This window comes from Rhinolophus sinicus, linkage group LG07 (genome assembly GCF_036562045.2).
Source record: "Rhinolophus sinicus isolate RSC01 linkage group LG07, ASM3656204v1, whole genome shotgun sequence".
Classification (NCBI taxonomy): Eukaryota; Metazoa; Chordata; class Mammalia; order Chiroptera; family Rhinolophidae; genus Rhinolophus; species Rhinolophus sinicus.
In genome coordinates, this window is record NC_133757.1 from 32,758,151 (window position 1) to 32,782,596 (window position 24,446).

A 24,446-nucleotide genomic window follows, 5' to 3' on the forward strand; every position below is an offset into this window, starting at 1 on the left:
TTTGTTTTGTTTTTTCCTTTTGCTTTTGGACTGAATAGACTGAGATATAAGTTTGTTTTTTGTTTTTCTTTTAATTTGGGGGAAATGTGAACCTTTGAGAGAATTAAAGCCAACAAAATATTTATAGGAGATATGGTCAGAATAAACCAATATTACCTATAGATTAAGAAATTTGCACTTGTTTACAGAAATTATTTCAAATTTTCAATGGTGATGACTCAAACTTTCATGAATTGGTTAAAATTAAATGATATCCATATGAATGATACCGTGGCCAATCTTCTGATATGTAAATAATAACTTTTGGGAATTTAACTCTATCTACTTAGACCACAAGCCATCAAACCAGGCTGTGCATGCGACTCATGCTGTGGTACAGGGCAGTGTGTCAGCTGGCTTCCTCCAGATGCCCCGAGGGCTGCTGTGCAGGTGGGAGGGAGGCTGTGTCTACCCCTTCTACAGGACTAGTTCTGTTTTCTTCTGCTGTATCTATTGCCTCAGATTTCATTGAAATAAAGAGTTATCTGGCTTGAAAAAAAAAAATCGACAATCACTCATGTGGTGGAAAGAACCTCCCGGACTAGGCTTCAGAAGATGAACTCTACTGCCTGTCCTAGGGAGCTCACACCTGCCTTCATTAACACTCTATCGCCAACAGCTAGAACAAACCCTGGTTTATGAGGCTACTCAATAAATATCTGTTGGCTGGCTGATGAATATCTTATCTGTGCTACTTCCAAACTGATGCACTTTAAGCCTCTTCAAGGCTTCACTTTCCTCTGATTGTATGCACTGGGGGTTGTTATTGTAGAAAACATTTACTATTGGACCACATATTCTTTTCAACTTTCAACACACCAATGAGGTAGGCACTGTTATTAACATCCCTGTTTTACAGATGAGGGAACTGACGCCCAGGCTGTTTAAATAGTTTCCCCAGGTTCGTAGCTAACCACTGGCCTCCGAACACAGACAGTTTGGCCCCACAGCTTACATCTTATCCACTATGTATTCTGTCTCTACTGAGGTAGAAGTGGGCAGCACAGTTTATCCCTGGTATCCATTTTTACTAATTGATTTCCATAGGAGTTGGGAGGCTTCTGGAGGGTGAGAGTCTTAAACCCTGACTACAGTCGGGGTGATGTAGTCATAACACGCATGGCCAGTGGACTCCGGTTGCAGGGGTAGGTGGTGGAGCTAGCAGAGAATCCCCCACAGGGCTAAAGGAGCCTTTGCAGAGAGTCCCGGAAACAGGCCCTACAGGTTGGAAGGGGGTAATGTTTATGGAGACAGCATGACGTCTGGTCTTGACACCCCATGCCCCACCACATAGCTACACTGCCCGCCACAGGAGAATAAACGGATGTGCACAGCTTACAAGAGTTGTTTCACTCAACTGTCTAATACGGGGACTCAAGCAACCTGCTCAGAGTCCTCAACTGAAGTGAACACAGAGGAAGGGCACATTCTCCTTCCCACTTGAGAAAGGGAAGCCCTGTACCCACAGCCCTGTGGGTACAAGGACTTTAGAGGCAGGAATGAATGAATGGCTGCAGAGACACACAAACCCACATGGCACGTGGTGTGTGGCTATGGGCCTGACTCGGGAACATAGGATACACCCCTTGGAAATTCCCACAGACCTTTGTGTATGAGCAGGTAGGGGTTGGAAACTAGTGGGATTCAAGTATTAATGGGAAAGTCACCTCATTCATATCCCCAGATTGGTGGGCTTGTGGGGGGAAAATACCTGGATCATATGGAAAGAGGGAGCAATAATAAGTAAGTACATCACCCACTTCATGGTAGTGAGACCCAAATAAGCTAAAGGACAGCAGCGTGTTTTGCAAATTGAAGAACACCATAAAATGAAATGGAAATGGTGCAAGAGGGAGTGAGATTTTTCTTAAATTCACCGGATGGATTATCTACATTAGCTGTTCATCTTTTCAGATCATAGACTCCTTTAAGAATTGATCAAAACCTATGAACTCTTAACCCTGGAAAATGACCCTTTTCTCTCCCCTTCTTAAACACAAACTATTTTACCTACGCTAGGATTTTTTTTTTTTTTGGTCCCCATGCCCAGAAGTCCTAGACCCCAAGTTAAGAACCCTTGGTTTCTATTAACATTGACCTCTGCAACCACAACCACCACCCTGGTATTTTCCCTTAAGGAACAAACACCAGTAAAAGGTTACAGCACTGTGTCTGGAATAAATTCCTCACTTTCAATGTAGCTTGCTTTTCTTCTGGCCACAGCTCTGGTTTGGATGCTCACGGTCAACCTCTTGTTCAAGACATTTACTTGATGCAGCCTGTGTTCGGCATGTGTCAAAATGAAGACATCAAGGTAAATGTGAGCCTTTCTTGCACAAACAACCTGGCCTATTCACTTCCATCGAAAAGGACATCAGGAGAGCAGCTTGGTCTGGAAAGAGCACTGGGCCAGAAGTCAGGAGAGTCTGGTCTCTAGTACGGGACCCCTCTAGTACGGGACCCCAATGGTATGAACTTGAGCAAAGCACTTAACCTGAAGTCAGTTTCCTTATCTGTAAAGTGGGATAAAAATACTTTCCTGTCTTCTAGGGCTTTCGTGAGGATCAAATGAAATAATGCCTGAGAAAATGCTTTGAAAACAGAGACGTGCTGTACAGATAAAAGCATGACTATTATTAAGGCAAGCTAGAAGTAAATCAAGTGTTTTTTGAAATGTTATCTAATCTGAGAAATGAAGGCCTCAGGTTGTGGGGCATTATCAGTCATGGCTGATAAAGAGGAATAAGGGGAGAGGGCCTATTTTGACCAAAGTCTTTTCTGAACTCTGATTTGGGCTTCATGCCTCATTCCCCAAGCAGAGACACAAGCCCAGAGCATGAACATCATTCCCAAGAAAGAACATCTGATTTGATTTTTCTTTCTAAACGGTTTGGAGCCCTGCTCAGTGTTATGAATCCAGTGTGACTCTTCCACCACCCTTCCCACTTATCAGCCATTCCCCCAAGGTCTTGAAACAGACAAGTTCCCTTGGACAAGCTCAGGCAGTTCTGGAAAGGAAATGATCCTAGAAGGGTCCAGAAGTTTTCCGAATAACACATGCTTCCGACCTTGACCGGATCAATTCTCTAAAAGCCATTCAGCTTGTGCCCAGAAAGCTGCGTTAATGCTCCTTGTTAGAGTAGAGTGGATGAAGCTATCCTAATGTATTTCATGTATAGGCATGACTAGTCATTTGTTAGCATCCACCGAGGACAGCAGCTGCTGCAATAATGCTTCAGCTCATGAAGACTCCATATTCTAATAAGCCAGGGCAATAACAGAGCAACCTGGAGGACAGGTGGTGCCTGCAAGCCAGCAGCATGTGCTGAGTTCATCCTAGTTGCCCCACGGTGGTCTTGGCAGCTGGCAGCAGTGCTTCTGACTGTTGCCTGCTTTCTGAATACCAGACCAACAAAGGGCAGGTGGAGGTGAAACAGACTAAACCTTCTCTTGGCTTTGTGTGAAAGTAAAACTTTCATTTTTCAATTCCTTGGTTTTAAACAATCAATAATCCTTTCAGGATGACCAGAAAAGTCCTTAAAATGGAAGCTTATACATAATACCGCGTTCCCCGAAAACAAGACCTAGCCAGACCATCACCTTTTGGATGCATCTTTTGGAGCAAAAATTAATATAAGACCGGTTCTTATTTTAACATAATGTAAGAGTGGGTCTTATATAATATAATGTAATATAATGTAATGTACTATAATATAATATAATATAATATAATATAATATAATAGCCGGTATTATATTATATTGTATTCTATTATATTATATTATATGATGGTCCGGCTAGGTCTTATTTTCCAGGAAACACAGTAAAACTGGACACACCATAAGCGATCTAAATATTTTCACAGTATGATTTACAAACCAAGGATTAACATTTCCTGTTCCTGTGAAGAGTCTGAGAAAGATTTTTGTTTTTCTTTAATAATGAGTAAGAAACAAACAAACAAACAGAAAAACCATACCATCCAGCAGGGTGCCAAAGTGTACAACCTGCAAATACTCCTTCTCTCGCATAAAACCTTTGAGGGGAGTGGCCCAGCCTTCACTCAAAACTTGGACCCACTGAAGATCCAGCTGCAAAACAGGAAAAGCAGGTGAACATTTCCATAAGCTCTGGTTTTCAGCCATCTGGCCCCAGGGCATTTCTTTCTTATTCAGTTGACAGGAGAATGAAGGCAGAACCTTTTATGTTTTTAGTGTTCCCATATGTTACGCTGACCCATGAACTTGGGCCAGATAGGTTTGAGTCTAGAACTTCCCTACAGGGGAGTGGTGAAAAGGTGTCAAATTGAGATGATTTATTTGAACACTTTAGGCTGTATCTATCCTTACAGTGTACGAGTGTGTTGAATATTCACTGTTTATTCTTTTTTCCACAAGAATTCTGGTTTGGCTATATTTTTTTCACCAAATGTACTATTTACTTGACCGAATTGGGCTACCATTGACTCTAAAAGTCCAAAATTCTTAGCATGATATTGAAAGCCCTTCAAGCTCTAGCCCTGGGGACTCTCATAAGGACTTCCACCTCTTCTGACTCCCCACTTTGGGGCCTATTCACCAACAGTGACTGACAAAGTGTAGTCTAAACACACCTGTGGTTTTAGGCCTATCCTCCCCCCACCCCATCTGAAAGTTCCTATTCATTGTTGAAAACCCATCTGCTGGACCACAGCTCTGAAACCTTTCTTGTTACTGTTAGGACCAAAAAAAAAAAAAAATTAATCATTTGATTTTCTGAAGTTTTGTTTTTGTTTCAGTTTTTTGTACCACGGAGCCCATTTTGTTACTGGGGCTATAATTCCACACTGAATTATAATTACGTTTCTAATCTGCCTGGAGCATTGGAGCCTTCGAATTTATTTTGTAGAGTCAGGGGTTCTGTTTATAAATTTGTCATGACTTATTAGAGTATGGAGTCTTCATGAGCTGAAGCAGGTTCCCAATTTACTCTGCCTTTTATAAAAGTGTCCAAGGTAACAAAAAGATATCCATGAAAACATGGTCATCTTCTATGGACCAACTAACACTGATTCATAAAAAGGCCAAAGCATGTGCAGAGCAGTTTGCTGGGGTTGCGTTTGATATATTCCAGGCAGAAAAATAAAGACAACTAAAGGGGTCTCCCTCTCTTCAGACTGGACTGTCCAATGAAGAAAGAGTAGGATTTGCAGAGTAGAAAAAGAATGAGGCATTCATATCACTTTAATTCAAGGTTGTTTTTTGTTTCCTTTAAATTCCTTCTTGATTGCCCAAGAAGCACTTGTATTCTGGACAAACTATTTTCTCAGCAGCTGCCAACAAAGTATTACTGCCTATTGCCTGCACTTTGGCATGACCGAAGGTATGAAGACAATTATGTAAAATTGTCTTATGCAAATATAGAAGTTACCTTCCCGGTTTGCCTCTGTATGCGGCAGTCATCAGCTGCCCTGTGATAAGACAGATTTCCTTGGAGAAGAGGTGAAAAAAAAAACATTGGCAGAATGAAGGGATTTTCTTTATGGAGATTGTATTTCCCTTAGTCATAACTTCCTTATTGTTAAGAGTAATTGTAAATGGATAATAATGACTCATATTAAGCCTCATTCCCCTTTGGCCAGTCTGCACCTTCTTACCTTGGTAATTGATAATGAAGGGACAGCCTTGGCCTCAGCTCGGACTTGGTCCAGTTTGTTTTCTGGCACAAAGAGCTCGTGGATGTCTTTGATTGTAGTATGGGGTACAATGTTCTGAAATGAAGCCGAATTGGTGACAATTGAAAATGAAAATTATAAAAAGAATGCTTTAGTAAACAGATGATGCTTCATGATCTTATTAAATTAAATAATAATAGTTTTAAAAAAGACAAACCAGTCTACCCACCTGCTCTTGCAGAAGTTCCACTACCTGCTGGACACAGTCACTTACGGAGGACACGTTGGTTTTAAGCACAAGCTCAGGCGTTTCAGGGTTCTCATAATCAGAGTCAATGCCTGTAAATCCTGGAAGGCAGAAAGGAGAAAATCACATCTGCACCAACAGAACCATCTTTTTAATCAATAAAGCATAACAAACGCATATGTTGGAATAATGCGTTAAACTGAGAATTCAGATTACAATGGAAAAGGTCAAACAGCCATCTCTGACCTCTAGCTGTACTTGAGAAAATATACAGCTGTGTTTTCAGTATAGAAAGTCCAAATTATCTACAAAATCTGGCTAGCTTAATCTAAGCTGCCTGTAGCTGATTAGAATAGAAAGAAGACAAGAAGATGGAAAACCCAGAAACGGTTCTCCTACAAACACACTCACACACACTTACCCATTTCAGTTCCCTGAACTTTATTGCTTATGGCTGAGATGACAGTTCTTGAAAAATAGAAGCCCACATTTTAATAAACCCATGGACATATTGAATATATTACAATTAGATATGCAATTTTGGAAAATAGGTTTTGAAACTTTCAACAGGTTTCTGGAGACAGACAGGAAGGATTGGTGGCCTAGGTGACACTGAGCTGGTTCTCCTACCTTTGATCTCCCCAGCTCGGGCCCGTTTGTAGAGGCCTTTTACATCTCTGCTTTCACAAATGTTTAGAGGTGCATCTACAAATATTTCAAAGAACGGTAGTCCAGCTGTTTCATGGATTTTGCGGGCATTCTCGCGATCCTGGAAAAAATTATATTTAAGAACATAAGAAGAGATTTCACAATGAAATTCTTCATCACAAAACGTGTGCTCTAGTATTCCATCACCTGAAGATAACCCTGGGGTTTGTGCCCTGCAGAGGTGGCAGGAAAGTCGTTCTTCAGAGCAAGTCCAGAAATTTCGCTGTAGTAAACACAGCTCTCTCTCAAGGACTTTCAGAGAATAACCACAGAAAAGAGTATCTGCTGAAGTTCAGGGCTGGAAAGATGGGAGCATTTCATCCAGGGGATGTGTTCAAAGCACAGAGCGTCTGACTTGCAGCTCACAGAAATTTCAAATAAGAAGAGTGACACTCCACTTTGGTGATTTCAACATTTAAACACCTAACCTGATGCTTTGGCAATGAACTGCTCTTTGTTTTGTTTTGTTTTAAAGAGCTAAGTATTCTGACTTTTTTGAGAAACGAAATTTCAGAGCTTTAGAGTTTTACTTTTTCTTCCTTTCAGCTCTGACCAAGTGTACCATACCATTGTGAACATGGAAGGGTTTATGTCGACTGGTGCCCTGGCATCTGGAAATGAAGGGACACTCTTTATATAACCACTATTAAATAGAGCAAATGAGGGAGCAAGGGAGGGGAGGGAGAAACAGTGGGGGAAACTGAAAGTTTAACATTCCTTCGCGCCCTCCCCTCCACCCGACTCCTTTTCCCCGGCAGTTGGAGAGCACTGGCGCTGGGTGTGGGCACTGTGCAGTGCCAAACCAGCTTACCTTTGCGAAAGGAGAAATGAAGCTGGTGATGCAGACCAGACCAGCGTCAGCAAACAGCCTGGCCACCTCGGCAATCCGGCGGATATTTTCTTCCCTGTCTCCAGGGGAAAATCCAAGGTTTTTGTTAAGGCCATGACGGACGTTGTCCCCATCGAGGGAGTAGCAAGGGATGGCGTGGGAGACAAGGTACTCTTCCAGAGCAAAACTTATCGTTGTTTTCCCAGCACCGGAGAGACCTGTTCAGAACAGGCAAGACCAGACAGGGCATCGTCCTTGATTGTTTCAGATGACAAAACGGAACTTAATCCTGAGTGTGATCTCATCCTAATTTTTACCTAATTTAAGTGTAATGAAACCCTTGTTACAATCATTTCATTGACCTCAAATCAAAACCCTTGAAATCTAGAGAAAGCATAGTTTACCATAAGTCAAGTACTAGCATTTCTTTCAAATCTTGAAATAACCATTTGTCCCTTATTAGGACTATAGCCTTTCAAAGCAAGGGAGGCTCATAAATGGGGAGAGCTTGAGGGTCCTTGGTGTGTCCTGTTTGCCTGCAGAGTGTTTTAAAGATTAGAAAGCTGCACATACAAATCCAGATTTTGGCTTTTCTTGAAAATAAAAAAGAAGATCTCGTGACAGTGTTCTCATATCCCCTTGTGACAGCAACCAGCTATAGTGGATGGAACAGCCAGCCCTTGAAGACTGGGAGAACCACCTCCTTTGTGGGTGCCACTAAACAACCATCTGACAACAGAGCCCCTATACTGTCCTTCTGTTTTTAAGACTTTTCCAGAATGACTCTCAAAACATGAAGACAGAAAAGCACCCTGAGCTGGCTGTGGATATATTGAGAATTGCCGTACACTCTTAGATGTTTGGAGAGTTTATAGAATGGAGTTACCATGCGCCTTTTATCATGGTTTCAAAGCACAATGGTTACAAACACACTTTATGATTTCTATATGAGGGAGAACATAAGCAGAAAGGAAAGAAATGCAACCTGCTGGGCAACCGGATGGCTCAGTTGGTTAGAGAGCGAGCTCTGAACAACAGGGCTGCCAGTTCGATTCCCACATGGCCCAGTGAGCTGCGCCCTCCACAACTAGATTGAAGACCATGAGCTGCTGCTGAGCTTCCGGAGGGGTAGCCAGATGGCTCAGTTGGTTAGAGCACGAGCTCTCAACAACAAGGTTACCGGTTTGATTCCCACATGGGATGGTGGGCTTTGACCCCTGTAACTCAAGATTGAAAATGGCGACTAGACTTGGAGCTGAGCTGTGCCCCCCATGACTAGATTGAAGGACAACTACTTGGAGCTGACGGGCCCTGGAGAAACACACTGCCTCCTAATATTCCCCAACAAAATTAAAAAAAAAAAAAAATGCAATCTGCCAAAATTACTTAAGAGCTCAAAATCTGAACTACGCTGGAAAAGTAGCACTCTAAAAATTCAGTCGTCCTAAAGATCTCTGAACTGAAGAAGCCACTGTCAGACAACATCCGGGAGAGAAAGAGGAAAAGTTAGAGGAAAAGAAAAGAAGGTCAAGAGGTTACTACAGAAAAGACAGCAGGCAAAAGGATGGAAAAATGAGAAAAGCAGGGATGAAGGACAGAAAGAAAAGGAGACTTGGAAAGAAGGGTGATATATGAAAGGTAAGCAAATACTTTCCATATTTTAGTTATGTTTTAAAGTCATGCCCCTGACCTTCACACAGGATCATTAGAAGAAATGACTACGTGAAGAATGTCTTGACAATCTCTGTAAAACCACTGTTGAAGACATTTTCTATTATATAACTTTGTTTATTATGTAATTCATTGCAAATTAAAATTTCTGTCTGGTTGTGGGGTGGGAGAAATGTACTCCTAAAAATCTCTGGTATGTTCTCTCCCCATCAGAAAATGACAGAAATAATAGAAATTTCCTTTGATTTTGTTTCAACTCTCAGGAAACTAAGAACTGAATCATAGTACTGTATTAAAATAGATTGTTGGTATATTTATTTTAATACATTGGAGTAATACTAATTATATTTATCAAGAGATGCACTGTGGACTAGGCACTGTGTTAAGTGCGTATCGACTTTATTTCATTTAGTTCTACCTACACCTCTATGAGGCAGGTACTATATTTACCCCTTAGAGAGGTTAATTTGCTTGTCCAACGTCCCACAGTTAATGTAGGTGGAGCTGGGGCTCAAATCCAAGTGTCTGGATTAGAAGTATCTGGTTTCTTCTGGTCGGCCTGCTCAATAGCTTACCTCCATAATAGTAGAAAAAAATATATAGTAGGGAAAGATTATATTTTTAAGAGTGAGGAAAGATAGGGGAAGTATACTCTTTAGATTTCTTTTCCCTCTTCTACCAGTTCTCTTACATTTTTCAAGGTGTTCCACATTACAAAAAATAGACTGTGTATATGTCCCAATTCAAAAGTTGGGCAAATGCATGAAGACAAACATCTCATGAAAACAAGCACGTAACAAGAGAGAAACATCTGGAACAGAGCTGTGTTTTATCTACTGCTGCCTATCATGTCTCTCAGAGGGAGTTGGGAAAAGATTTCAGGAATCACGACAGGTGAATACTGCCTTTTGGAACAGAGCAGGCTCCTTGCCCACTGTCTATCCTCAGTCCGGAAGCTGGAAAAAGTTATATGAGGGATGAATGAAACCAGGGAAACGAAGGCAAGTGCCACAGGCTCTAGGGGGAATAGAAAACTAGATAAAGAAGAATAAGGCTGATTTAGACAGGAAGGGGAAAGACTCAGAATAGCAAGAAAAGATGCAAGGCAGGTATCTGCCTGCCATATTCTTTAGAATTATCTTCAGGTAAGAATACATCAGCATTTGTAAAGATAATAACACATAAGTTGATTTCATAACATGGACAAACATATCTTTGCATTTGGGCACACCTTTATTTGAAATATTATGTCTATAAAATGAATTTGGTTTTTCCTTTTGAGTCCAGGCTCTGTCAGACTTACATTCAACTTATATTCAGGAATCAACCTCCTCTACCTTGCACTCAGAGTATAAGGTGACAGCCCAGGACTAATTCCACTTCTGTCACTAATCCTTAGCTTTGACATTCTGTGGCTATAAAAATGCAAGAAAGGAGAGATTCATTTGGTTACCTCAGTGGGAGTGAGTTATTTCTATATACAGAGGGCAATCCTCAGCTAAATAGAAATCACCAATTTGCCTTCTTGCACAGAGTTTAATCGTGGGTGTTTTTTTTTTTTTTTTACACTATGTGAAATAGTCTCCCAGAATGTTAAAATATCAGAAAACAATAAAGAATATCTCTAAACATCAAAAATGTTAGTGGACAGCCAAATGCTTGCTCTCAAATTAGGAAAGCCCCATTCTTCGTTAACTGCCCGTAAACGTGTTCAGGCACAAAAGTTGGAATTATGGAATTCTTCAGAGCTAAAAGGGAATGGAAAGTCGCCAGCTTGTCCCATCTTTTCCTACCAAAGAGGAGAAAGCTAAGAACAAGACACATTCCCTGAGTTGATCGAGGTCCTACTTGTCACTCATGGTAGAGTTAGGACAAAAACCCAGGCAGTTCTCAGCCTCCTTCTAATGTTAAAATAAACACGTAACGTGTGTAACACGTCACCCTAATTTCTTTAAAATTGTGTGTCACCCATGAATTTTCAATTTAAAAAAATATATACCTCTCAACAGAGCATACCTGTGAGCCACACGGTACAGCCTCGGAATCCGGCCCTGGTTCCAACTACCTGCCCTCTCTTACTCCTGCTCACGTGGTGGGCCTGATACACCACATTGGTGGATTTCTGCTGGCTCTCCTACGACAAAAGATCAAGCACAATATATAACAGGACAATAAATACAGTATGTATAAATATAACAAAATAACAGATTACATTAACAGTCTTCCCTCACTGAAACTCCTCTTTTATAATTGGCACACAGAGTAACATTAATTCATTCTACTAATTTAGATACAGACAGCCTTTAGAATACCCATCATGACTCTTTGAAAGTACAATTTGAATGAAACGATTATTGATACAGTGTAAAAGTTCTGCATCCATGACATTTCAAAATGTGCACCTTTAGGTAATGGGAATATCTTTGTTCCTATAAATACATGTTCTCCCCAAACCACATGGGCATGAACCGAAAATGACCCAAATACTCCAGGCGCTGAGTATGTATTAGAATGAGGCTGGTTGAGCCACACTCTAGAGCCAGGGAGAGGCCCAGAGCATGGAGTAAAGGGTTGAAGTAAGTAATATCCCTCTCACTCACACCCAGACATCAGGCAATATGGTGCATAGGGCAACTTTTTCAGTTATTCGCCTTGGAAATTAATTCAAATTTCAGATGTTTTTATTTTGGCTGTAATAAAATCAGCCCAGTTGATGGCACAGGCGATTTGATCCTGATCCTAAATTCTGACTGGAAGGTACATGTCTGATGACCATTAAAAAAAGGTAAACTGAGCCAATAAATAGTTTTTGGTGGACATTTTTTTTTTTTTTTAATTAAATTTATTGGGGTGACAATTGTTAGTAAAATTACATAGATTTCAGGTGTACAATTTTGTATTACATCATCTATAAATCCCATTGTATGTTCATCACCCAGAGTCAGTTCTTCCATCACCATATATTCGGGACATTTTTTTTTAATGATATGTAATCCAAGGGAGTGGGGCAGAGGGAGCCCATAATGGTGTTTAAATAAAAAGGTTGGGAACTACCCATATATGTTTTTGCTATAGTAATTGAATTTCCAGCAACAGATGTTGTCCAAGTTGCTGAACTGTAAAAATCTATGGAGTCTTTTAAGCACCACTCATGTACGCCCACCAGAGCTAAGAAAACACTAATATTCTTTGAGCAAGACCCAGAGAATCTTAGAAAACTCTGGGCAACTTTTGTATTTTGGAGCAAATGAAATCCCCTGTTTATGCCACCTCCTTTGGGGGAAAAATGGGGGGATACAAGTAGGACTGTTCAGAGGCTTACATGAGATATGAACGTTCTCTATAAATGGCAATGTTCTCTACAAATGTGGATGCTGACAATGATTTCTTAGTGTACACCCCAACAGGAAAGGCTGGAGCCAGCTGGATTAGACCAGGAAATAGCTTCAAGACCTAGGGGGAAGGAGCCCCTGCTGGCCGTTGGGTGCTCCGAAAGGCAGTGCACTTTGTTGGGGGCAGGCCTGCTAGTGAGGCATAGAGCCCAGCAAAGGGGCCAGTAGGGAGGCAATGGGCAGTGTCAAAGGGAACCAAGAGGCACATGTTGAAAGCTGGGAGCATCTGGGTTATCTAAAACTCTCCACAGTTAGATGCTTTGGTCACCCATCAAGCAACCCTGGTGACTACCCGAGACTCGGAGGAGGTAGGGATATAGTCTCAGAACGCAGCAAGTTAGCAGTGGTGGTTTCCTCTAGCGAGTTCATAAACAGGGACAAATTAAGCTAGTTCCTGAGACAGTCTAGCAGTAGTTCCTCCGGTGATCAAATCCCCATGCGTATCCTGAGTCTTTTGTGCCAAGCATACTTTATAGCTCAAGGGTAACAATTTATTTTTCTGTTTCCTTGTTAATCACTGCCATTACATTCAAGAACAATGAGTTTGGATATCAGGGCCAAAAGTCAGTTTATCTGTTCATTCATTCATTGATTCTTTCAGTAGAAAGTTTATGTAAATGAGTTCTGACAAGGAAAAAAAAAATTCTGAGATGTCCTAAATCAAATAATAGCAGGCTAGAGGGTGGGAGGAAGCTGGTAAGCGGTTAATCAGTTAAGAGCAACGGGCCAAAACTACCAAAGACTTCTTACATCCTGAATATATGTTGAAACTTTAAATCAAGTTCCAGGTGACTATAAAAAAATTAAAAAAAAAACACCAACCACCAGGTGCCACCACTTCCTGCTTCTGCATAAACTTTCCAGACTGTTGACCACAACCAATAAAGAAGTAGGAAATCTTCCTTCCTTATGGACTATCCATCTATCCTAGAACTGCCCTACTTCACCCTTTCCCACCTCCCTCATCTATAGCCAAAGTAAATTCTTTCAAAACAATCTATATCTTTCTTCCCCAAACCCACTGTATAAAAGAGCCCTGTCAATCCCAGGACAGCAGACATGTTGGCTTTCTCCACCTAGGCCTGCTCCTGGTGGCTTAGGCTGTATGTCCCAGGACCCGGTCCTTTTTCTGGCCAGCATATGGCTCAATTACCCTTTCTTTTAGAAAAGCTTGTGCCAGGGGCCATCATAGGCACTGAGAATATAGTACTGTACTAAACAAAGCTGAACTCCTGGCATCATTTTGGGGGGAAATTAAGCCAAAAAGATCAAGTAACTGGGGGCCCCACTCCGCGAAGGAGGGGGGGTCTCATACATACATCTGTATACTCTATGAAGATATGTAAGTACACCTGCTACTCAATAATAAGACAACCCAGGCTTTAAAAATGGGCAAAAGATTTGAACAATCACTTCACAAAGCAAGACACAAAAATGACCAGTGAGGATGTGAAGAAGCGCTTAATGTTATCAGTCATGAAAGAAATGCAAATTAAAACCAAAATGAGATGCTACTGTTAACATCTAATGGCAGCAAGTGCTCTCATATGCTTACAGTGAAGGTGTAAAATAGTCCAACCAGCTCAGGAAAAAACCTGGCAGTTTCTTATCAAACTAAATGTTCACCAGCCCTATGACTCAGCAATTGCATTCATACACATTTACTTAAGAGAAATGAAAACATGTATCTACAAAAAGACTTGTGCAAGAATAGTTTTAGCAACTTCATTTGGATAAAAAGTAGAAACAACCAAGTGTTCATCAAAGGAAAATAGATTAAAAAACAAACAAATAAATAAAATCTACACCAATGTGTCCCCCAAACCCCCAAACTGTAGAGTACTTATATAATGGAATACTACTCAGCAAAAAAAAGGAATGGACTAGTGATACATGCAACATGGATGACAATACCATGTTTCTCCCAAAATAAGACCTAGCCGGACAATCAGCTCTAATGCGTCTTTTGGAGCAAAAATGAATATAAGGCCCGGTCTTATTTTACTATAAGACCAGGTCTATAATATAATATAATATAATATAATATAATATAATATAATACCCAGTCTTATTTTACTGTAATATAAGAACTGGTCTTAAATAATATAAGACCGGGTCTTATATTAATATTTGCTCCAAAAGACACATTAGAGCTGATTGTCTAGCTATGTCTTATTTTCAGAGAAACACAGTAAATGAAAACATGCTGAGTTGAAGAAGTCTTATACAAATATATATATATATATAAATTATTTATATATATATATATAAATAATTCATATATATATGTATATATATAATTCCATTTATATGAAGTCCCCAAATAAGGAAACCTAATTTCCTAAGTCAGAGCAGCAATTGCCTCAGGGGTGACAATGTTGTATGTCTTGATAAAAGTTTGAGGTACACAGGTGTTTGCACTCCTGTTGGAACTCACTAAATGTACACTTAAGATGAGTATTTCATTATATGTAAATTTTACCACATGCCAAAAAACAGCCATTTTGAAAAGTAAGAAACCAGGAAATATATAAGATGTAGGTGGGGGAATTACATTGTACTACACTGCTACATTTGTGGGAAAGGGCTCTGATCCCAGCCACAGCGTATTTATTGGACTTAAGAGGCTCCTGCCCACCTGGGCACATGAACGCCCACCAGAGCTTAATTTGTGCACAGAGATGTTGTGTGTTTTTTCTCTCTCTCTCTTTTGGCTGTTTCTTCTCCCTACAGGGAGAAATCCAGAATAAACTCCAGGCTTTGTCAGTTCTGCGGAAACTTTGTTGTGATCTTGTTAATTGCCTCCTCAACAAGTGCTTGCTTTGCAAAAACAGATCAGAAACCATCAGAAGGAACTACTCTAAAAGTATTTTGGGTTGTATTACCTGAATCTTAATCCTGGGTGTTTGTACAGATTTTTCTACCACTCCCTCAATGTTTAAAGAAACTTAGCACAATTTTTTCAGATGGCTAGGTACTGGGCATTTTTGGTTTAGAATGATATTTTGCGTCTTATTTGTCTCAAATTTACCATTGATTTTCTCCAAAAGGCAAAAAAATAAAGTAGAAGCAGATGTTTTGAATGATATTTGAACTGCAAAGGGTGTAGGCAGCTGAAAAATTTTCTTTTCCTTGCTGAAACCTTTACTCCCTTCTAAAGAGCATATGGTATTCTAAGCTTCGGCGGGGCGGGCGGCGGGGGGAATTGTCTGTCAGAAAAAGGATTCTCTCTCTGGAAAATAAAACACATGTTGAAGTAAAAATGCTTGTCTCCTTATGTGTAGAAACAGAGCACACAGACACCTTGTCTAGCACTCACTTAGCAGGAAGTGGCCCAGAAACCACAAAGTTGGTGGCATACTTCTATTCCCAGTCCCTAAAAATTCTGCAAAAATCCCTACCTTGTTCCAGCTCTCTGGCCCAGAAAAACTCCCTTCAGCATGCACAGGAGTAGGCAGAGTATGGGTTTTGTAGTCAAGCAAACATGAGTTTGAAACCTGCTGTGCAGCCTACTTGCTCTGTGACCCTGGACAAATTAACATTGCTCACCCTCCATTTCCTGCTCTGGAAAAGGGGGTTGAGAAGAGTTTCCTCACGTGGTTGCTGTAGCATTAAATACAATTCTTTTCTACATCAGAGTATCAGAGAAATTATAAGACACAGAGTAATCTGATGAGGCCCAGGTGGCATTGCATCTACTCTAAGAAGTCATGGAATTTGAGGTCTAAATCACTCAGGCTGAGGCATGTTCTAGGGATTTGGGTCCACTCTCAGGCAAGTCTGGGGAGGTGAGGCTCATGATCAAATCAGATGACGGATAGGACAGCACTTTATATGGAGTGAAATCACACACACTCACACACACACACACACACACACACACACACACACGTTGTTGTTGCTCTTCCAATTATCATTATCTTCGACCCAAAGCCCAGCCAGTATGTATGCCAATCTGAGCTGCACCAGTTTGAAGCCTTCTCATTCTGACCCAAACTTACAGCTCTTCTGCTGGCTGTCTGTCATAAACCCTTACCAGCGAGAGAATGGCCTTTGCCCCAGGTAAGTCTCATGAACTCTTAGAGTCTGTGGCACACAACCTAAGGTTGCAGGGTGTCTCTCAGCCAGGTCCACCTATTGATGCAGAAAGGGGAGTGCCAGAGGAGCTTCTGGAACTCAGGGTGGGGTAGGCTAGGTCACGGCAGACAGCCTCAGCCTTGATTTTGCATGACTAGAAGAAGTGACATGGAGAAAGGACTTAGATAATTTCATGGTGGGTGGGGCATCAGGGAGCCAAATCTGAGCATGTGTCACAGTGAGTAATAGTATTATGAAAGGACACTGGACAAATGAGCAAGCTGGAAACTGGGTGTCAGGTTATGAGTTTCCCAATGCTCAAAGGTTCTTCGGACATGCTCATTAATCTCTTCAATAAAAAATGAGCAAGTGGATTTGAATTTCCTTTACACTATCCTGCCTCCTATGCAGAGGGAATCCACTTTACTTCCCTAAGTATAACTCCACTCCTCAAAACTCGGCCGTCACTACTGTTGGGCTATGGTTTCATTGCTCTCTTGCTTCAGTAAAAGTGTTCCAAACCTCCCTGGCTTCGGGGTGCAGTTTGAAGATTTACTTAAAGATTAAAGCAGCAACTTCAATAATTGCTTTCTCAGGCTCATAGTAGAAGCTCCACTTTCACATGCATTATCTCGCTCATTGCTCAAAACCTGGGAGCTAAGGTGGCTGGGCACCGTGAACCATTTACAGATCTGAAAACTACTGGCTGAAGTCCCACACCTGGAAGATGCAGGATATGGAGCCAGGCTTCCTGACGTGAATGCAGGTGTTACTCCTGCGTAGGCAGAACTCGGAGTTTCCAGTCCCATCTGTGTGGCCTCTGTGTCACAGTTTCCTGACTGAGGACTAAATGAGATCATGCATATTAAGGTTTTTGCTACTACATAAAAAATGTAAACAATTAAGAAATCATTCTCCATTTTCATTACTTAACATGAGTAGCTTCAAATGTTTTACAATTATCAATCTCTAGTTATATGTCTTTCCTTTCAGAGTATTTCCTTGGGGTGTATAAACCAAAGTGAAATGATTGAGTATTATTAAAAGTCATAAACTATTTCAAAGGTCTCATTACGTACCATCAGTTTATTTTCCAAAAGACAAAGCCAAGTTACCTGGCTACCACAATATAACTGTTTCTAAATATTCCAACAGATTTGTTATATTCGCAATTTTACTGTTTTTTCCCTCTAGATTACTTCGTACTTATTTACTTACTAGTAAGAACATTCATTTTGCCATGTAATAAGTTACTTATGACATTTGTGTGCTTGTCTCTTGACATTAATTAACTACAATCTGGACAATGACCTCATCCACTTTTAAAAAATATGTTTTGATTCTTTTCCTTTATTTCGTATAGTAAGATTTTTTATTAATTATAATATGCACTTTTTGTTCACTTGCTTTCCTTTTGATATGTACTTTATTATATTTCACATTATATATATATATATATATATGTATATATATAATTTATTATATCATATTAAAGGGTATTTTAAGAATATGTACAAATATTCGTGTTGTCTTTGATTTCTCCCCATTTGATCATTCATTATAGCTAGGCCAAATATTCTCTTCGACTTCATCTATTTTGATAGGATTAAACTGAATTAATTTTGTGATACATTTGACATTTTTACAATGTGTCATGGGGTTATATGGATCAATTTTATTTATTTTCCATCATTATATCCAGTGATCCCTAAATACATTATAATTCATTTCCCTATTACGTACTATAAAAATCTTTTAATGTTTGAATCCATTTCTAGAATTCTTAATGTGTTTATAATTTATGTATTCTTTTGTATTTCTACAGACGCTTCCTATTTTTAGTGTAGACACTATGGTTCTGATAGTTGTTGTTCTATAATATGTTTTAAGATTTTGATGATAAAAGTTCTTTTTAAACTTTTTTTCAATTTTAGTTTATTCTAAAACACTTTTCCATGGAAATAAAATTATTCAAGTTATGTTGAGAATAGGCAATGCCTCACTATGATTTTCCCTGTTAGTCTTGCTAATTCTCAAAGAACCTTAATATCATAATACAGGGAAAGGAATCATTACCCAAAGATGTTCATAATAATATCATTTAAAATAATGAAATCAGAAACAATCAAAACATCCATCAATTAAATAGATTATGGCACATCTATATGATGAATATGAACATGTCTATTTATTGACCTAAAAAATCATGATACCGTGTCTCCCCAAAAATAAGACTTAGCCAGACCATCAACTCTAATGCGTCTTTTGAAGCAAAAATTAATATAAGACCCGGTCTTATTTTAATGTAATATAAGATTGGGTATAATATAATATAATATAATATAATATAATATAATATAATACTGGGTTTTATATAATACATTAATTATATTAATTTTTGCTCCAAAAGATGCATTAGAGTTGATGGTCTGGCTAGGTCTTATTTTCAGGGAAACATCGTATATACCCAATTGAGAAAACAGGTTACAGAGTAAATTAATGTTAATTCCATTTTAAAAACCATGTGTTTATATATGTATAAGGCCACACAAAAAAATATCTGGGAAAGAAGGGACAAAATGCTAATAGTAGTTATCTTGAGTACTAGGTAACTTTACGTAATTATTTCTCTTCTTGTATCCATATTCTGATTTTTCTATATTAAACTTAGAAATAAATATATTTTTTAAATATAAAGAATTTATCAACCAGAAAATGGTGAAGCCAAATGGTTTGATTCTCAAAAGGTAACAGACGTGTGGACAGATGCAAGTCGTGAGGTACATTACAACCAACAGAACAACCAGATGAAACTAGCAAGTTAAAAAAAAACCATTAACCTTGATAGCTCGAGAATAAATCTTTAAGACAACTAGTCCATCAAAATACATAAGGAAGTACGGTACACTCCAGCAGACAACCTTTAAAGTCCAAATCACTTGATCACGGTGGTTGTTGCTTTTGGCATTTAGTTATTTCATGCAGAGGAAAAAATGCCCATGGAGAAGAAGTTATTGTGGGTTTTGGAAGCTGATAACACAAATGGGAACCTCTGTTCACTCTTCCATACATTGTATTTAGGAAGGCAGAGTCTGAGTCAGCTGGAGTCACCGTGTAGGAACCACTAAGAGAAAGGGGTCCTAACAATCTTAGTAAAATCTGCAAAGAGCAGAACAGCAGGAAGGCCATCTTAATCAGCTTTGATGGAATCACTACCCACTGGACATTTGAGGTCCAACCCTAAGCAGGAGGTTCCTGGTAGATAGGAAAGTTTTAACTGAAAAAGTGTCACTAAATTCAAAACTGATAATATGTTTTTAAAAGGAGTCTACATTGAGGAAAATATGATCATAAGGTATTCTCTATAAAGAGATTATGGATAAAGGGAGTCGACATCTGAGCGTGTTAAATCCAATTTCACAAATAGTTTTCATGATAAGATATATTTATTTCTTATCATGCTAACAAATACCTCCCTAAAAATCACCAACTTCATAGGGTTATACTTTGTTTAGATTGTGTTAGACTACTCTTAATTTAGAAGGGAAATAACCCTATCAGGAAGCCAGTGAGAAAATCCCAGTTGTGAAAAGTGAGATGAATGAGTTGACAAATTCCCGAAAAGAGCAACTTCAACCATTTGTAAAAAACAGTTATTGGACAATATAGAAATGGCCCAAATCTGGAATTTATGAATTACAAGTGTGAGTTCATGAAAAAAGTTTTAGGATGTAAAATTATTTTAAGACCAAAAATAATCATTTTTCACAAATTCCTACCACAGAAGGATTTATTGAATAGGCTAAAGCTGTGAATAAGAACACAATTTACGAGAAAAATATACTCACAGCTAAGTTGATTTGAATTTTAGAAGCCACCACCATGAAATAAACCCCAGACTGATGTCAAACAGAGAATCTGAATGCTGTGAAAAAATGACAACCAAAAAATACAAGGGGAGGGCACAGTTAAGTCACTTTAAAAAATTCCAGATGGCTTTGCTTATTAAAATATTTTACAGTATTTAATTTTTTTCAAAGCATCTGAAAAACATGTAAATTGTTGGAAAACCCTGATGGCAAATTCAGACAGTTTGCCAAATTCGGATGTTTGCCAAAAAAAATAAAGAAGACCCTGTCCTCATGGGATTGTATATGATGTTAGAGGTTCTCCAGTTTTGGTGCATCTGGGGGACAGCGGGCGCTCTCATCACACTGCTCAGAACCATGTGCAGTTTAAAATGTATGAATTGTTTCTTTATGGAATTTTTCATTTAATATTTTCAGACTGCGATTGACGTGGGTAACTGAAACCACAGAAAGCAAACTCGCGGATAAGGTGGTCTTGTAATAGTTCTGTGCTTTCAGTCTCGCTTCTGCTCATATGCCCCAGGACTCTGCCTAATTTTCCTCTGACTGCCGCCTCTGGATGAACTCGCTTGCAGGCCCACCAGGCTCGTCCTCTGGCTCTAGTCTCCAGCTGGTACAATCCACCAGACCATTCACTACACACCTGACCTGGTCCACAGCCTCTCCCAGAGCTCCTGAAGCACAGGCACACCACTGCACCTTAGCACCCTCCTGGACAGGGGTCAGCGTTTGGCTCAACTGGGACTTCATCGCCCAGGGGTGGGAGAGGAGCCCTGTCAGGGTGCAGGAGGTGGCATCGGGAACTGGCCGAATGCCCATTGTGGTGAAAGGCAGGAATGTGTGAACTCAGCTGCCCAGGTACAAGTGCCATCCCCTGGTCCTGTCACTCCCCCAAGGGGAACACAATGAGATCCACACCACTAGTGGACAGTTGTTAGGAGTCACCAATGGGGCAGGGCACACCCTGGGTGGATTGGGCAGGAACCCTGCATGACCTGATGTTCATATTTGATACAACAGCCATGTTATGTCATTTCCCCTTTACCATGAGAAAAAAAAATCAAACTCCAATTGAGAGGCATTCTAGGAAATACCTGATCAGTACTCCTCATAAGTGTTCAAGCATCACAAACAAGGACAGTGAGAAACTGTCGCTATCAAGAGGAGCTTAGGGATACATAATAACTAAATGTAATGCGGGAAGAAATCTGGAACAGAAAAATGATATTAGGTAAAAATCAGAAAACCTGAAAAAAGTATGATAACATATTTTAAATTCATTAACTGTTAACCAATATACCACACTAATGTAAAAGTTAATACATAAGGTAAATTGGGTGCGTGCTACAATGGAACTCTGTACCAACTTCTCAATTTTTCTGTGAATCAAAAACTGCTCTAAAAAATAAAGCCTATTTTTTGAAAAGTGCATTTTACTAAGATTTGGCAATACCCAAAATCATGAAAACCTAAACTTGTCCTAATCACTTTAGCCTCTGTGCTGGGTCTTTATCCTTCCTGGCCATATTGCTGAGCTGACTGCATTATTGTACTTGAAGGATTAAAATCACTGGGAGTTATTTGAGAAAGCCTTCTATAAGCACACCATGGAGCAAAGCAGAAAGGACAAAACATTGATAACAGTTAAATACATAGATAAGTGTAAACATATCCGCATTGGTTATGGACCACATTTAAAAATATTATAAGTGAAGTTTTGGTGTGAGAGGAAACTGATGAGTTTCCTTTTCTAGCAGTGCCTGCTTCTGAGCCCCTTCTGTCCCTCCAAAATGAAGATGAATTAATTCTCTTTCAGCCCTCTTTATGCCCCCAAACCTCCTATTATAGCCCTTTATTTTCTGTATACAGGGAGAAAGGAGGAGAAAAAAGGACATCTAAAACTCTTTGGGGGTGGGGGTACCTCAAAAGGGCGATGTTTTTGCTTCTGAAACAGGAAAGTGGAAGAGAAGCTACTAGATGAAGTTTATGGCAGGGTAAAAGAATAAATATTTTTGGATCAAATAATCGTGAAATTGCACACTGTCCTAGAGTGGTCCCAGGATGGAGAATCACGTGGCTGGAAGCTGGGGTTGTGTGTGAGTGTGTATGTGGAGTTACTTCTCTGGATCTTCAGGAGAGGGGCATGCACAGCCACAGGTGCTCATAAATCTTCACACCTGGACCCAAAAGCCTCCTTCAGTGATATGGATGGGAATAACTCACATTCACACTAAGAAGCAGGGGGAAAGATAGTGAGGACAGGGGAAGTTTAGATTCCATGCTTATACTGGGGTTAACAGCATTCCTGGCACGTTAACTTGGTGTTCTACAAACATTTCCTTATGGAAAAAAGTTTTAAAGTGCTTTAGGTGATTTGAATGCGTAGGTATATCTAGGGAACACTAACCTATATTAAAGAAGAATTTATGTTAATTATGATTATTTGCTGACATGTCTCCTTGCTTCACAGATTAGCAGCTATGTAGAGTGCTCTACCCACATCTGTCTTGGAATCCATGTGCCTGGAATATTGTAAGGGCTTAAAATGTACTGAATGAATGTTAAGTACTTTCACTCAAACCAATTTGTCATGCCCATGATAGCTCACAAAATTTGGTTAGTTATTCAAGTGTCTATTACGGGTAAAAGCAGAGAGCCAGGTGCTGAAATAGACTTGGAAGAACATGGCAGGCAAAGTAGGAGAATTGGGGGATAAGAACGGGAAACAATTTTTCGAAATCTTGGCTGAGTTACCGATCAGGGGGCAGCCATATCTGTTAGAACTGTGAGATGAATTCAATAATATTAACTAAAAATCACGGTGCAGAAAGACAGAACTCCTGCCCCCATCCCACCTCCCTTGACTGGATGTATGTTCCCTTGAAGAAGCAGCTGGTATAAGGGTTAAAAGCATAAGCACCACAGTCAGAGCGACTGGTTGTATGTCCTGGTTCTTCCAGCTGCCGGCTGCATGCCCTTGAGCAAATTATTGAACCTCTCAGTTCCTTCATTTGTAAAATGGCTTTCAGAACTTCATAACTTATGAACTCTTATGAGGATTAAATGAGAAAATGTACATAAAATAGCCTAGGGCCTGGACAATAGCTAAGCCCTCGCTAATTGTTAATTAGAATAAGCAAAATGGTTGTTATTAATGATAATTAAAATATGTATGATTAACAAAATCATTATAATAATTAAGTGAACGAGAATAGTTGAAACCATCGACAGCACTTGTGCTTTCCTCTGCTCCATCTTCCCCTGCCATGAAACACGTCGTATAGAAAGAAATCTAAGGATTTGCCGCAAAACTCACAGCAGTCTGTTTTATTTTCCAGATGTGAAACTCGCTCACGCCCAGCTATTTCTAAGCCAGCACAGAGCACGCAGCACATGGCCCCCTCACCCACATGCAGAAGGCGCAGTTGTGTCTACTGACTAAAGATCATGCAAAAATAGCCACAGTGGTCGATCCCTTGTCTGTCACAGAAACTTAACAGTTTTGAAAGCCATGCCTGAGCCCTCACAACGTACAGCAGAGTGTGGCATGTCTCATCGCATCCATTTCACAGGTGGTAAAACTGAGGTTCAAAGATGTTAAGTGTTTTGTCCAAAGTCACACAGCTAGTCACTCAGAGCAGTTTTACATCAGATAATTAAAAAGATTACATCAAATTCAGACAAGACTAATGATCAATTTCCTGTTCAATCATCACTTCTTTTTGAAGTGGGAGTAACCTTTCATCTATTTAGAATTTGGATCCTTTATCAAAGAGGGTTAGTCTAATAAGTAAATTAACCAATTAAAATCTAAAATAAGGTAGTACTAGTTACATTATCTTTTTATATATGTGAACCTGTGTTCCCACTTCAGTTATAAGTGTCATAAATTCATCATATTCTATATTTCTTTAATTCCATTAATTTTTTAAAAAATATTCATAGAGCACCAACTATACGC

The 24,446-nt window shown here is 39.6% G+C and overlaps 1 protein-coding gene across 2 annotated transcripts in view; it reads right to left on the bottom strand.

Annotated features, from left to right (window-relative positions):
• Positions 1-24,446, bottom strand: part of PAPSS2 (3'-phosphoadenosine 5'-phosphosulfate synthase 2) — a 69,375-nt gene that overhangs the window by 17,313 nt on the left and 27,616 nt on the right. For both annotated transcript variants that reach the window (XM_019738780.2, XM_019738771.2), the window contains exons 2-7: positions 11,164-11,281; positions 7,459-7,694; positions 6,570-6,708; positions 5,922-6,040; positions 5,675-5,788; positions 4,019-4,130 (exon numbers count right to left, since the gene is read on the bottom strand). In XM_019738780.2, the coding sequence (XP_019594339.1) occupies positions 4,019-4,130; positions 5,675-5,788; positions 5,922-6,040; positions 6,570-6,708; positions 7,459-7,694; positions 11,164-11,281 (838 nt within the window). The remainder of the gene's footprint in view (positions 1-4,018; positions 4,131-5,674; positions 5,789-5,921; positions 6,041-6,569; positions 6,709-7,458; positions 7,695-11,163; positions 11,282-24,446) is intronic.